This window comes from Glandiceps talaboti, chromosome 4 (genome assembly GCF_964340395.1).
Source record: "Glandiceps talaboti chromosome 4, keGlaTala1.1, whole genome shotgun sequence".
In the NCBI taxonomy this organism is placed as follows: Eukaryota; Metazoa; Hemichordata; class Enteropneusta; family Spengelidae; genus Glandiceps; species Glandiceps talaboti.
Genome location: NC_135552.1, coordinates 4,627,308 through 4,642,271, shown reverse-complemented (window position 1 = coordinate 4,642,271; position 14,964 = coordinate 4,627,308). Strand labels below are relative to the sequence as shown.

Here is a 14,964-nt window from a genome sequence, read left to right as displayed (position 1 = left end):
ATATCATTCAGGGAAAGCATTGTATATATACAGATGTATTTATCATGACCTTTGACCTAGCAACATACTGTAAGGTAAAATATTATGAAATCTCATCCTAATGGTTAATATAGATTTCAGTAGTGTTATGGAATTCATCTGATGGGGCAGCTATCATAACATAGTTTGTAAAACCACATGGTCTACAAAAATGTATATATGACAACGGTTGAACTCTCCTCAAAATCATGACTTCCATGAGTACATGGAAAACTTACTCAATGCCTGCATGAGTGAGATACTACTCTGGTCATCAAAATTTCAGTTTACTAAGACAAAGACAAACTAAAACTTTTGTTGTTCAATATGATAGACTGTACAAGTGAGTGATAGCTGCATTCCTCTGTTGTGTGAATCTAGTCATCCTGTGATCAAAATAGTGTAAACATTGGAAGTCCCAAAACACTATACTGCAAGTTTATGGAACATGGCTATCAGCAAACTAACCTACTGAGACTATAATTAAACAAAACATCCATTCAGTAGCTTATCACTGTTGTATCAACTGTGTTGTGAGTTTGTGTCTATCTTTATAGTAAAATGAAACTTTGATTGCCAGAGTAATATAATTGTATATACATGTAATGTACAAAATCTTTGTATTCATCTGCAGCCAACATGACTGGAATTAGATTTGTTAAGATAGTGGTACATGTATTACTAAGGAGCCTACAGCAAGGGATATGCCTATATTTAGAGTATAAACAGACAATTATAGAAATTTGGTGAAAATACACTTAAGACTTACATCAATGGAGAATTATTTTTGTTGGTTATCAGCATTTATGTATATCCATGATAGCATCTTAAAATCATTATCTATAGTACATCATTTATTTTCAAACCATGCACTAGTTGCAACTGGACCATTTTTTCCATCAAGCCATCAAAGAGATATTTATCAAAATTACTTTTTATAGAAGACATATTACGCCTGTTAATTAGTAATCAATTTTATCCACACATAGGTAGACCAGTGTTACTGTAGTAACATGTTTGAATCACAAGCGATTGATTGGTTTTGAATCCAGTTTCATGAGTTTGATTTGCCACTTATAGCTGTTATAGGAGCCAAGTTGAACAAAAAATATAGAATATAAATCTAGTCGTTCTATGTCATGACAACACATGTCACTGGTTCTGCTGTGTTCGAAGTATGTGTCAAAACGTTCAAAAATTGCCACTACTTTCCCCGATTTTTCTTTGATATTACTGGCGCTGGTATAATTATGTTATTCTCCAATGTTTTTCTTCATTCAGCTGGAAAATACTTGTGCCCTAAGGGTTGCCACTACTCGTCTAGTGACTTGTAGTGACAAAACGCCCATAGGTCAGTGACTCACTTGGCTGAACGAAGACAATTATTGGGGAACAGTGATGATAATGTCTTGTAGAAGACAAACACAATCGGTAACCAGCTACTCCACAATTTCTTTCTAGCTCCTTTTTTTCAGAGTATTGCTTTATAGCTTTCCCTCACAGTTATCACTACCTAGTTTTACAATTTTACCAGCTACTTCTAAAAAAAGCTAAATCTCTGTTAGGAGCCATCAATTAAATTATTTGCATTCCACCTGCATGCGGGTAGGTTTTTGATAGATTTGAAAATTAAAAACAAATTTTGTTTGCTTAAAATTTCTGTGAAAGGCTGTGATTTATAGTACTATAAACGGACATTTTCAGAATAACTACACATATTTCTAAATAGTTGTTTAAAAGAATCAAACTTTGGATTCTGACATTTATACTGCACCAGTGTATGTAGTAGATCTAATAGGTGCAAACAGAAAGTAAACTGACACAAAAGGTTTTTTTTTCTACATGACATACTTGCATTGCAGGTATTTTTTTCTGTATTTGTTTTTTCCCGTCTGCCAGTGGTGGGTATTGTTGAAATTTAAGGACGCCAAACAAAGTATTTGATTGATTGCGCCTTATTGTAACATTCAAGTTAGGTCATACACTTTCAGTCAATGCAATCGTCACATTATTTCATGGCATGTGTCACGAATGATTACATTTTATAAGCCAATAAAACACAGTTCTGATCAATGGAGCCATTGATTTTACAGTCTGGATCATAAAATTCAAGTACATTTTCTTATCGTCCTACAGGGCTTGAAATTAACTGTTCTCTTTGTAGTCCCAGTGGGCTACCAATGCAGAAAGTGGTAGCCTAAGGATGGTGAACAATAGTCCTATATTCCTGAACTGAAAACAGAGTTCCTCTATTGGAAATACGTTTGTTATTAAAATACTTTCATGTCTGTAAATCTTCCATCCTTTAAATAATAGCATAATCAGTGGTAGCCTGAGTTCGCTGTCACAGCTACAAATTATGGTAGCACCATGACAAGAATTGGTAGTCTGTGGACATGGGACAACTGTCAATTCGAGCCCTACCCTATGTGTGCAGCTACATACACAAGTTTACCTTCAATTGATTGAGAGTGTACAATATTGGAAATTATATTATAATAGCATTACCAATTCCAGTGAATTTTGTGATGTCATCGCTGTACATTATTACTGATAATGTACTCCGTTATTGGGCATCGCGGCCCCGGAACGAGCATAACAATACAAGCTTATTTGTTCTGCTTCTTCATACGACTAGGTATCTTTTCGAAATGTATGTTGTTACTTATGATTGTCATTTCCACTGTTTAAAAATACAACGCATTCATGAAACAAATTTGTGTTCACAGCAGTTCATTGAAGTGTATATGTGTGTGTACGTGTCCGTACGTGTGTCGCTATGATTAGTATTCAGCTTCCGGGCCAAACATGGCAGACGATGTTCAGCGCTGTGTATATTATACGTTGTTTTGCGTTTCTCGGTCTACAAATTCACTGGAATTGGCAAAACTATAAAATAATAACAATAATGTATGCCCTCCCAGACCATAATGGACGAAAGCAAACTTTGCACTCCATAATGGGCTCGGCTGTCGCCTCGCCCATTATGTCGTTCAAAGTTTGCTTTCGTCCATTATGGGCTGGAAGGGCGTACATTATTGTTTAAGTAAGTTACTGTACCTAAAAAAAAACAATTTCAAAAAATCGTTCAGATGTAGCTAGGTTAGAATTTAAGTTGTAAGAACATTGTCATAATATGAACGTTCAACAATCAATACATGTATTTAAATACAAATTTATGAATATTCAATTTCTATCTCATAAATAATCAGTTTCTTACCTTTGTTTGATCCATATCCCATTATGGAATATGATTTCCCACTTCCTGTTTGTCCATAGGCAAACAGGGAACAGTTATAGCCTTTCCAGGCATTGTCCAGCATCTTCCTTCCCAAGTCATCAAAAACTCTATGCTGGAAAAGAAACATTGGAATGGAATACATCACACTTTAAATCCTTTGTACTTGAAACAAATACAACATTTTTAAAATTTGAAAACAAATTTGCAATTGAATATGTTGAGTACAAGCAAGGAATTGGTGCATATATGCTGTCACATTGAGGTTTTTTCAAGTAGAAAGACATAGAAGAGTTCTTTTAGTACTTAATTAAATATCCAAAATAAGTATCACTTTAAAATTTCCAGTCTATAACTCTGGTCCTTTGGGATTTTTTAAAACTAAAGTCAGTAGGTTATTCTCATTCCCTTCTGTATAATACAATGTACACATGGGAACTTACTTAGAAATACAAATTAATTATATTGGAATACAGTCTTCAACTTCATTACAACAGAAATTCATGTTGTTAATAATAATAATTATATAATGGTAAATATTTATTTCGTTATTTTAAACATGAATTCAAGTGTTCCATAAAGTCTGAAGTATCATCTACAAATGTATCAAAACAATACGATTCATGTACACTACAATATTGTCACAAAAATATTTCATACTTCCTTGGGATCCTGGGTTCTCCAAAGAGCATTTAATATGGCTGGGGGGGGGGGGGGGTCAATAAGAGAGAGGGGTGGCTCTACTGAAATCCCATGCCATAAGTCTTACCTGATCTATATATTTGGGATTTGTTCCTTCCAGGTATTTGTCATCTGGTCTTTCCCGAAATCCATCATGTGACCAGTATGAGTAATCAAAAGCAAAACGTTTAGGTTCATTGTCAGGTGCATCAGGATTGGTCAGTTCTGTAGTCTTGTCAAACATCTGAACAATGCACAATGCATTGCGGTTCCTCTCTCGTTCATTGTACACAATATTAAGGAAAAGACTTGACAGAATCTGGATGTATGTTTTTATCTGATATGTTGGTAAGTCATTGCAAGTTACAAGTGTTGGTAAGTCATTGTCAAGTTACAAGACTTGGTAAGTCATTGTCAAGTTACAAGTGTTGGTAAGTCATTGTCAGGTTACAAGACTTGGTAAGTCATTGCAAAGTTACAAGTGATGGTAAGTCATTGTCAAGTTACAAGTGTTGGTAAGTCATTGTCAAGTTAAATGTGTAGGTAAGTCATTGTCAAGTTACAAGTGATGGTAAGTCATTGTCAAGTTACAAGAGTTGGTAAGTCATTGTCAAGTTACAAGTGTTGGTAAGTCATTGTCAAGTTAAACGTGCAGGTAAGTCATTGCAAAATTACAAGTGATGGTAAGTCATTGTCAAATTACAAGTGTTGGTAAGTCATTGTCAAGTTACAAGAGTTGGTAAGTCATTGTCAAGTTACAAGTGTTGGTAAGTCATTGTCAAGTTAAACGTGCAGGTAAGTCATTGCAAAATTACAAGTGTTGGTAAGTCATTGTCAAGTTAAACGTGTAGGTAAGTCATTGCAAAGTTACAAGTGATGGTAAGTCATTGTCAAATTACAAGTGTTGGTAAGTCATTGTCAAGTTAAACGTGTAGGTAAGTCATTGCAAAGTTACAAGTGATGGTAAGTCATTGTCGAGTTACAAGAGTTGGTAAGTCATTGTCAAGTTACAAGTGTTGATAAGTCATTGTCAAGTTACAAGTGTTGGTAAGTCATTGTCAAGTTAAACGTGTAGGTAAGTCATTGCAAAGTTACAAGTGATGGTAAGTCATTGCAAAGTTACAAGTGATGGTAAGTCATTGCAAAGTTACAAGTGATGGTAAGTCATTGCAAAGTTACAAGTGATGGTAAGTCATTGCAAAGTTACAAGTGATGGTAAGTCATTGCAAAGTTACAAGTGATGGTAAGTCATTGCAAAGTTACAAGTGATGGTAAGTCATTGCAAAGTTACAAGTGTTGGTAAGTCATTGCAAAGTTACAAGTGTTGGTAAGTCATTGCAAAGTTACAAGTGATGGTAAGTCATTGCAAAGTTACAAGTGATGGTAAGTCATTGCAAAGTTACAAGTGTTGGTAAGTCATTGCAAAGTTACAAGTGATGGTAAGTCATTGTCAGGTTACAAGAGTTGGTAAGTCATTGTCAGGTTACAAGTGTTGGTAAGTCATTGCCAAGTTAAACGTGTTGGTAAGTCATTGCCAAGTTACAAGTGATGATAAGTCATTTTCAACAATATTGCATCATGTAACCTGTCTAAAATAAAGTTATGATAATTGGCAAATCTGGTATAGAAAAGGTCTACAATGGGACAAGTTATCCTGGGAATCAAACAAGGCTAGGAGTGCCTAACCCTGGGAGCATTACCAGTATGTAAAATCTTTGTATGTACAATAACAAACTTTTTACACATTTTTTAGTATTTTTGCAATGTCACAAACACAGATTCTGTCAATGTTGTTTCACATTAGTTTTTCAAGTAGAAAGCCATGATAAAATTTGTTTTATAAATTGAAAATCCAAAATAACTACCCAATCCTCATCCATATGGCCACTAGTTTAAGCTTGCTAGTAATAAAGGTTTCAGTACAGTGCAGTATTTAGCTACATTTTGTAATTAGAAACTACTTTAGTTATCTCCTAATAGTAACAGTAAAACTGACCAACATTTCACTATAACTGTTCTAATCCTTCTTAAATACTTCTTTCCATATTTGACTCAGTAAATGGTTAATACTTAAATACTTGATACCACCGTAAGTTTTACAAAATACAAAAAATGTCATTTCAGGTCAGCTTGGCTCTGTTCTGAATTCAATGTCCTTTGTGTTTAAAAAATACACCACTTCATGCCAAAACTACAAATTCTTTACACAACCAAGTAAAATGCAATGTATCCATGGTTACATTACAACTGTGGGTTGTCTGCTGGGTTGATTTGTTCCCTGCTGTCAAATGATAATATACAGCTAATGTATAGAGTTATGGTTACATTACTAATATGTATTTTTGCTAGCTTACTTTTTCTTCTCCTTAAAATTATTAAAAACAAATTATGTAGTTCTAATTACATTCAATTTTAGAATAGGTGGCGGTACATGTAGGTAGTTTTTTTTATTTTATTTTATTATATTTTTTTCTGTGTGAGTGTCTAGTTCAGGTTTTCTATTGTTTTCCAAATGGTCTCTGTGTTGTTTATTTCTTACTATCAGATGTATAGCCATTACAGATTGGAAGAATAGTTTTATATTGTCTTTTTTAGTTGATGTCAGTTTCCGCATCCACTATATATCTTTGGCAAGACTTTTCATGATTTTCTTAGTTTTTTCTCGAATACGTAAAGAAATGTTTAGGGTCGGCAGTAAAAAGCTAGGTGGGGTCAGGTAACTGGAACTAAATACTTTCTAGGCCTTCTTTCATCATAAAGATATTATCAACTTTAGTGTTAAATGTTTTCTTGTTAACTCTACATTTGAAGTGTAATTTTACAAATATTTTGGACATATTAGGACATCTTTGAGTTTTAGCCAAAAACTCACTTTTTATTGTATGTTACATGCTACTTGGCTCCTTTTAGTATTTAGCTCTAATAAACTGTGTAATGTAACCATTGTTGCTATGGAATCAAACTCAATCTTATGTTCTTAGCTGTTGTTTAGTCTGCCACAAATTGTACTTTATGTTGTTACAAGGATTAAAACTATAAAAATTCAATTTAAACTTTGACAAATTACATGACATTGTATCAATGTATTAATCTACATTGACTGACACACCTTGTATTCATCAAACACTGACTACTATATACATCATGTAAGGGTAGTCAATATCTGTTGATAAATTAAAGCTGAACTAACTGTAACTGTAATATTATTATTTCAATCAGACAACCAACAATACATGTATATTCACATGGAATTGTTAAAACACCAATAATTAGACATTATACGTGTTCATTTAGTAGCAATCGACTTTATCCATAAGTAGTACAGTAACATATTGTAGGGACACTGATTTTAAGGTGCGGACCCAAAATTCAATTTGATTGGATTTATTGCACAATATATGTGTACTGCTATATATCATAACATGTATATATGTTTACCCATGGGTGATTCAATACTGTATACAGTAGTAGGAACAAATTATTAATCAAAATAGTTTTTAAAAAAAACTTCCCAGTTGCAGTTAGTACTGCTTTAAAGGGGCAGACCTATTTACATAATTTTGATTTGTAGTAATTTTGTGTCGCTATCCTGTACTGATTCTTTGTAACTGTTATGTCTGTAGTGTATTGTTTGTTATGTAGTATTATAATCTTAACTGCTGACAGTTTCCCAATTTCCCCTCACAAGATCAATAAAGTAGTATAATTAGAATTATTATAAATATAACTTCATTACTTTTGATGGTTACTTTTTGTTTCATACTGCAATATACTCTTCTTATACCAACTAGTTATTATAGCATGTTGAACCATGTCTAACACTTGGTGGACATCTCAACAGGAAATTAGATATGATATACCAAAATGATTCATGACATAATTCAATTGGTGTTTGGTAACTAATTAATTTGAAAATCACCAGTCTCAATTTCATATACTCTTTGTTCATATCTAACCACTTATATCAAACCGTGTTGACTCTGATTCCTTCAAATTCAAGGTAGGATTTATATAATTTTATGTAAATTATATTTATGTTCTGTTAGTGGATTTTGTATGGTGACTTACTGAAAATGATATTTTAGTTACAGACTATGCAACTCTAAGTCACAATTTATGTATGGCAGCAATACCATTTAGAAGTGGCGACAAGTTGAGGTTATAAGTTTTTTTACTCTCGAAGTGAAAATATTTACAGAAAGATCTTGATTAAACTACTCTAGTATAATGTTAATAATATTAATGTATGTCTGCTATGATATTAAAAGTGTCCTTTGGCATTGTGAGAAGAGTTGACTGTATAGTAAAAATATCCATAACATTTCTATACATATCAAAAAAACCATCATAAGTTATATCTTAATGCAAGGTTTGAGTCTTCAATTGCAGGTGATGAGTATGGCTTCAGTAAGTAGAATACTGTAAGTAAGTACATTTTAATAAATATGCACCAAAAATTACACCCCCCCCCCAAAAAAAAAGAAAAGAAAAGAAAAGAAGCATAAACTCAGTCTGTGCCCCTTTACCATACAATAACATAAATAAACACTTAACTGTCAGCAGTATATATATGCGTTTACATTGTGTACTAGATGACAAATATATACATCAAATACCACCTGATGTTTGTTTACCTTATTGAACCCATACACAACATCTCAAGGAGTTTAACAACTTTGAAAAAAATTTGAAATATATTGATGTCCTCACCAAACGATTACTGTGTTTTGATTAGTTCAATGACTGTATATGAAGTGTAAAATCAATATATGTTATAATTTACAGTACTTAGACAAACTGAATAACGAACCAATAAGAGATGACGTTGGGGGCACAATAAGGCTTTGTATTGGTTATCACAAATAGTCACAACAATCAGTCCTACTTTCTAAGACCATTTGACAATTGACACCCAATGGTGTCTTTGTTAAGAGTTGTCATATAGGGAAGATCTACTTGTCTGAGCAGATTTCCCAAAAGGCTTTTAAAGGCCAGGGTTTCAATACTGGGTTTTCGTAATAGTGTTATCTTATTAGTGAAGTCATATGTATTACATAGGATTTTTCTTTACTCTGGACCAAATTTTTCAAAAGCTTTGGCATGAAAAACAGCAGATTTTCACAAGTAAACATACAAATACCTCCACCACCCACCCAGTGTTATCTTATCAGTGGAGCCATATGGAAGAGACCATTCTTTTGTTGTGCACTAACTTTTTCTATAGCTGTCTACCAGACAACACATTTTCACACCTATATGTTAATCCTTTTCTAAACGAGGCTCAATGTTTCAATATTTTTGGCAATTTTCACCTGTTGAAAGGCACACCAGAACTGTAATGGAAACAGATCAATCCTTACTGATAAGGTAAATGACTTCTCTATCTATCTATCTATCTGATTTCACTGTGTACAATGGACTGACATCAGTTTGACATGACTAATCTAGTAATTGACAACAACTTATAAATTTGTAGGATATTGAACAAATTTGGTCACTAGGTGATTATACACACAATGACTTCAATAGGCTTGATCACTGGGTGTTTATAATTTATACACACATTGACTTCAGTAGGCTTGATCACTGGGTGTTTATAATTTATACACACATTGACTTCAACAGGCTAAATATAAGACCAAATATCAAGAGAAATATCATTTGGATTATGACTACTGGAGCTTTACACGTAACTAAGATTCCTGACCATAGTTCAGACATGATTTATTGGAAAAACATGCCACCCTCCCAAGCCTGTCAGGGCCTTCTAACACCACACACCCACCCTCCCAAGCCTGCCAGGGCCTTCTAACACCACACACACACCTCTACAGGGAGAAGCCACACTTTGTGAAGTGCACAACACCTTTGGGGTGTTTTCACAATTCTACCAATTTTGACTGTTTTCAAAATTCTACAACTTTTTTGTGTGAACCCCTTAGATTTAGAGGGAAGACTGCCCCTCATGTGATCCCCCCCCCCCTCCTCCCCCCAACCAAAGTTCTAAATTCTTAGGCTAAGCTATGATAACGTGTATGTAATAATGACAATTATTTTCACACAGAATAATCTTACAGAAACACAATTTTTTTTTTACAAAGAAAATGAGGAAAATAGTTGAATGAATGATACAATGAATTCTCATAGAAATTGGAGTCTCAATCTCTCTGATGTCTATGATTTTATCAAGTCAAACTTAGAGGACCCTGTTACATGTACTATAGTCACGTGTTAGATTAGAACTAAAATTTGGATGAGAAAAAAACAGTTGTGTGACAGAAGTACAGGACAAAAGAGTTTATATCCTGTAATCCTTATGATTTCACTGATTTAAGATAAGACTAATGTGAGAATCTGGGACTGAAACTCTGGCCTTAAAGGCCTGTACTGGACTTACTAGGACTAAGAAAATAAATGTTGTCTGACAGAAGTACAAATAACAGTAGGTTCTTAACTACTAAAGAATGACTGTCATATCTAATCATGGCTCCTCTGATAAGATAACATACTGTATACTTGTACAATTCTGGGATTGAATCATGGATGGAACTCTGAGTGTGTGTGTGTGTGTGTGTGTGTGTGTGTGCGCACGTGCATGCGTGCGTGTGCATGTATGTGTGCATGCATGGTGTGTGTGTGTGTGTGTATATGTGTGTGTTTAGGTATGTGCATGTGCACGTGTGCATGCATATGTGTGTGTGCGTGTGTTTGTTTGTGAGTGTGTTTGTGTGGGTGTGATCTGAATGTGTGCATGTATTTGGAGTTATCTTCATGGAGAAACCTGCACAACATTATGCTATATGTAAACCATGGTCCATTGGATGCCTTGCAGCAACACATTATTTTTTTGACAGTCGACTCAAGCAGAAAAATTCCTCTGACTGGCAAAAGGGGACTTCAGCGCTTCCAAAGTCTGATTTATTTGGACTAAGTATAGAGGATCACAATTTAAGTATAAAAAACCCGTAGTCTGACAGCTGGAATTACAGAAAATGTTGGTCCAGAACAAAAGAATAATCCTATGTGAAGTCGACACCATTGATAACATAATAATGATGTGAGAACCAGGGACATAATCCATGGCCTTTACTGCTAAAGGTAGTTAACTTCACAATGATTTCTTTACAAGTTAATATATACAAAATGTTCCATTAATACTTAGTTTAAACACTGTATTCCCAAGAAGGAATGAGTCCCTAATAATATATACATGTACATTATACCATGTGCATTAGCCATATACAACAAATATGGAATATATACTCTTGTTGTTCTACGTCACGACAACGTGCGTTGATGTAACGACAACGTTTTTCTATGAGTCACTGGTTCTGCTGTGTTCGAAATATGAATAAAAACATTCAAAATGTCATTATTTCCCCAATTTTTCTTTGATATTACTGGCATTAGTATAATTATGTTATTCTCTAATATTTTCTTCATTCAGCCGGAAAATACTCGTGTCCTACATGTAAGGGTTGTGTCTATCGACTCATGATGATAAAGCCCTCGTAGTTCACTTGTATTTTCCTTGGTTGAATGAAGAAAGATGTTGAGGAATAACATTCTGTAATTATTCATTGACTGGATTAAAGTATACATCATGTATACATGTAGTTGACCTCAGATGACATAAGTGGATAATATATGTAACAGTTCACTAGTATCCCTAAACAAAAAAGTCTGTATCCTGCTTTTGTTTCCTGAAGATATTATGTTTTGTATTATATACCACTGTTAGTAAACATTGTTGTTGTTGTTGTTGTTGTTGTTGTTTTATTATTATTTACATTACTTCCAGCAAGATTGTATGACATCATCGCCAAAACCTTGAATGATGTCATAATATCATAAATCATTATGTCAAACCAATCAAAATTTCAATAGGTGCCACTGTACCTCAGTAACCTTTCACTGTGTGCTCCTCCTTTATATTTTATTTACAACGTATTCAACCTCTCAAAGACAGGATCTCCTCTCACTGAAACATAAATATGCGTTCCAGAACCCAATCTAAGAAGAATGACAATATAATATACCTCATGTAACTCTTAACTTGGGTACTGACGTGAGTCTGTGTGTAATTTGTAGAAGGAATCACACCATGTACGTACATACAATTAGATTTAGAATATATGTTATGTGATCTAAGACATGTAGTTTTGACAGTTCCCGATACTGGTCTTGTAAATATAAACACCTGTGGGCAACGCGAGAGCTGACATTTCCATGTAGTCTGTGAGAATTATTGAACGACACATGCAAATAACTGAAAAGGAATATCCTACAAAGTTTCTATGATTGAACACTTATTGTGAAGTTGACGGTGAACTAGACATTGTTGTACATTGAAAAGGATATGAATGGTCTGACACGGACCACAACTTTCATGTTCTCGGCGCCCGCCATCTCTCTTCTTCGGTTCACTCGTCCTTAACGACAGATTATGATTGAATTCAATCACTACAACAAATCAAACGGTAAGTTCCTCGATCTCGACTCCGCTCAGCGTCGCCAAGTCCTGGACTCAGCAAAGGTGAACGTTACAGTTTCGATCATTTAACGTTCCGACATAACATAGGACTGCACAAGGTAAGTAAATGTCGTACCATACGAACCTCGAGCTCCGTAAACAAACAATAGTACCGTGTCCTCACACAAAATGGACAGCCGGTCAACGCATTGTTCTGTTGTCTTGTCCCTTTCAAACGATCGAAGTCGTGTGACGCCACGGGACGGTGTGCATAATAGGTCACGGGTTTGATATATGGGACTGTGCTAGTGTCATGTCATTGTTGATAGAGCCTTCGGTATGTTTGGGTTAGTTATCATGGAATCCAGGTCATGGGACGCCCTCAACAAATTGTTTGAGGAACATTTTGTTTTTTTTAAAGGCACTCATATATCATATCTATTATATCCGTGCCGTGTTCGAAATCCCGTAACGACAGCTAGCTAGAGAGGCGGGCGATAATATCTAAGCTTATAATAGCCTAGGCGGGGACTTCTTTACCTTAAAGTGGCCATATGGATGAGAATTTGGTATTTATTTTGGATTTTTATTTGATAAAACAGCTTCACTATGTTTTTCTACATGAAAAAATAATGCGAAAGAACATATACTAAGTCCATGTTCATAACTCAAAACATTGCAAAAAGATGCACAAAGTGTAAAAAGTTTGTTATTGTACGTACAATAACAAACATTTTACACATTGTTTAATGTTTTGCCGTTTATTGAGATGTGAACATGGACTTGGTATATGTTATTTCGCATTATTTTTTCAAGTAGAAAAACATAGTGAAGCTGTTTTATCAAATAAAAATCCAAAATAAATACCAAATTCTCATCCATATGGCCACTTTAACAGAAACGTAGAAAGAAGCAAATAATTTATTTTAAATTCTTGTTCCTAAAAAAGTTGAAAATTGTTAGTAAGCCGAGCGTCATTTCGCAGTCCGACTCGAGCAGCCGCAAACGACGGTCAATAATTTTCAAGTTTGTGTTTGGTTGCGTTTATCGTATGTTAGCGTGTTGACAGTTTGCTAATTTCGCATTTATTATCTATGTATCTTTGTTTGTTTTATTAGTCCCTGCCTTTTATGTTGCAATTGTTCCTTGTAAATGACATTTTAATTGTAATAATTGCACTTTTACAACTTTTTAGGACTTCTTTTAATTATTGATCAACTTTTTTTTCTTTATTTCTCAGCATGCTTATATTACTGTTGACAGTGTTGTGTGAACCCAAGCATTTTGACCATTTGATTTTGGTCACAATTTTTGTTTTAATAAACTGCATATATATTATTGTTATTATAAAGATCACTTCGCTACCAATGTAGATATGAATGTTTATTCGAAGGAAAGACCGTAAGTGTATATATTGAAACATATGACCTATTTACATGAATGGCGATCCAACAATGGTGATTTCTAGTGAACTTTTCAAATTTCGACACCCCACAGTTCCATACCATGTCTAGGATTCATGATTCTTAATTACGAGCGCGCCCTCATCGGTAGATCAAACACGCCTCAATATCCATTGCTCAATACCTTGACTGGGGAACAGCTACATTTTACTTTGAGGAACAGTTACACTTTTCTTTGATTGAGCAACAGTTACACTTTACTTTGATTGGGGAACAGTTACACTTTACTTTGATTGGGGAACAGTTACACTTTACTTTGATTGGGGAACAGTTACACTTTTCTTTGATTTGGATACAGTTACACTTTTCTTTGATTGAGCAACAGTTACACTTTACTTTGATTGGGGAACAGTTACACTTTACTTTGATTGGGGAACAGTTGCACTTTTCTTTGATTGAGCAACAGTTGCACTTTACTTTGATTGGGGAACAGTTACACTTTACTTTGATTGGGGAACAGTTACACTTTACTTTGATTGGGGAACAGTTACACTTTACTTTGATTGGGGAACAGTTACACTTTTCTTTGATTTGGATACAGTTACACTTTTCTTTGATTGAGCAACAGTTGCACTTTACTTTAATTGGGGAACAGTTACAATTTACTTTGGGGAACAGTTACACTTTACTTTGATTGGGGAACAGTTACACTTTTCTTTGATTTGGATACAGTTACACTTTACTTTGATTTAGGAACAGTTACACTTTACTTTGATTGGTGAACAATTACACTTTTAGTTTGGTTTGGGAACAGCTATACTTTACTTTGATTGAGGAACAGTTACACTTTACTTTGATTGAGGAACAGTTGCACTTTACTTATATTGGGGAACAGTTACACTTTTACTTTGGTAGAGGAACAGTTGCACTTTTCTTTGATTGGGGAACAGTTACACTTTACTTTATTGGGGAACAGTTATCCTTTACTTTGATTGGGAAACAGTTACACTTTACTTTGATTTAGGAACAGTTACACTTTACTTTGATTGGCGAACAGTTACACTTTACTTTGATTTAGGAACAGTTACACTTTTCTTTGATTGAGGAACAGTTACACTTTTCTTTGATTGGGGAACAGTTACTCTTTACTT

The 14,964-nt window shown here is 34.4% G+C and overlaps 1 protein-coding gene across 1 annotated transcript in view; it reads right to left on the bottom strand.

The window, feature by feature from the left end:
* LOC144433698 (kinesin-like protein KIF28) overlaps positions 1-12,337 on the bottom strand; it is a 45,166-nt gene extending 32,829 nt beyond the window's left edge. Inside the window, exons 1-3 of the mRNA XM_078122049.1 lie at positions 12,299-12,337; positions 4,026-4,223; positions 3,239-3,371 (exon numbers count right to left, since the gene is read on the bottom strand). Of these exons, the coding sequence (XP_077978175.1) occupies positions 3,239-3,371; positions 4,026-4,223; positions 12,299-12,328 (361 nt within the window). The 5' untranslated portion in view covers positions 12,329-12,337. The remainder of the gene's footprint in view (positions 1-3,238; positions 3,372-4,025; positions 4,224-12,298) is intronic.
* Between the last annotated feature and the right edge of the window lie 2,627 nt (positions 12,338-14,964).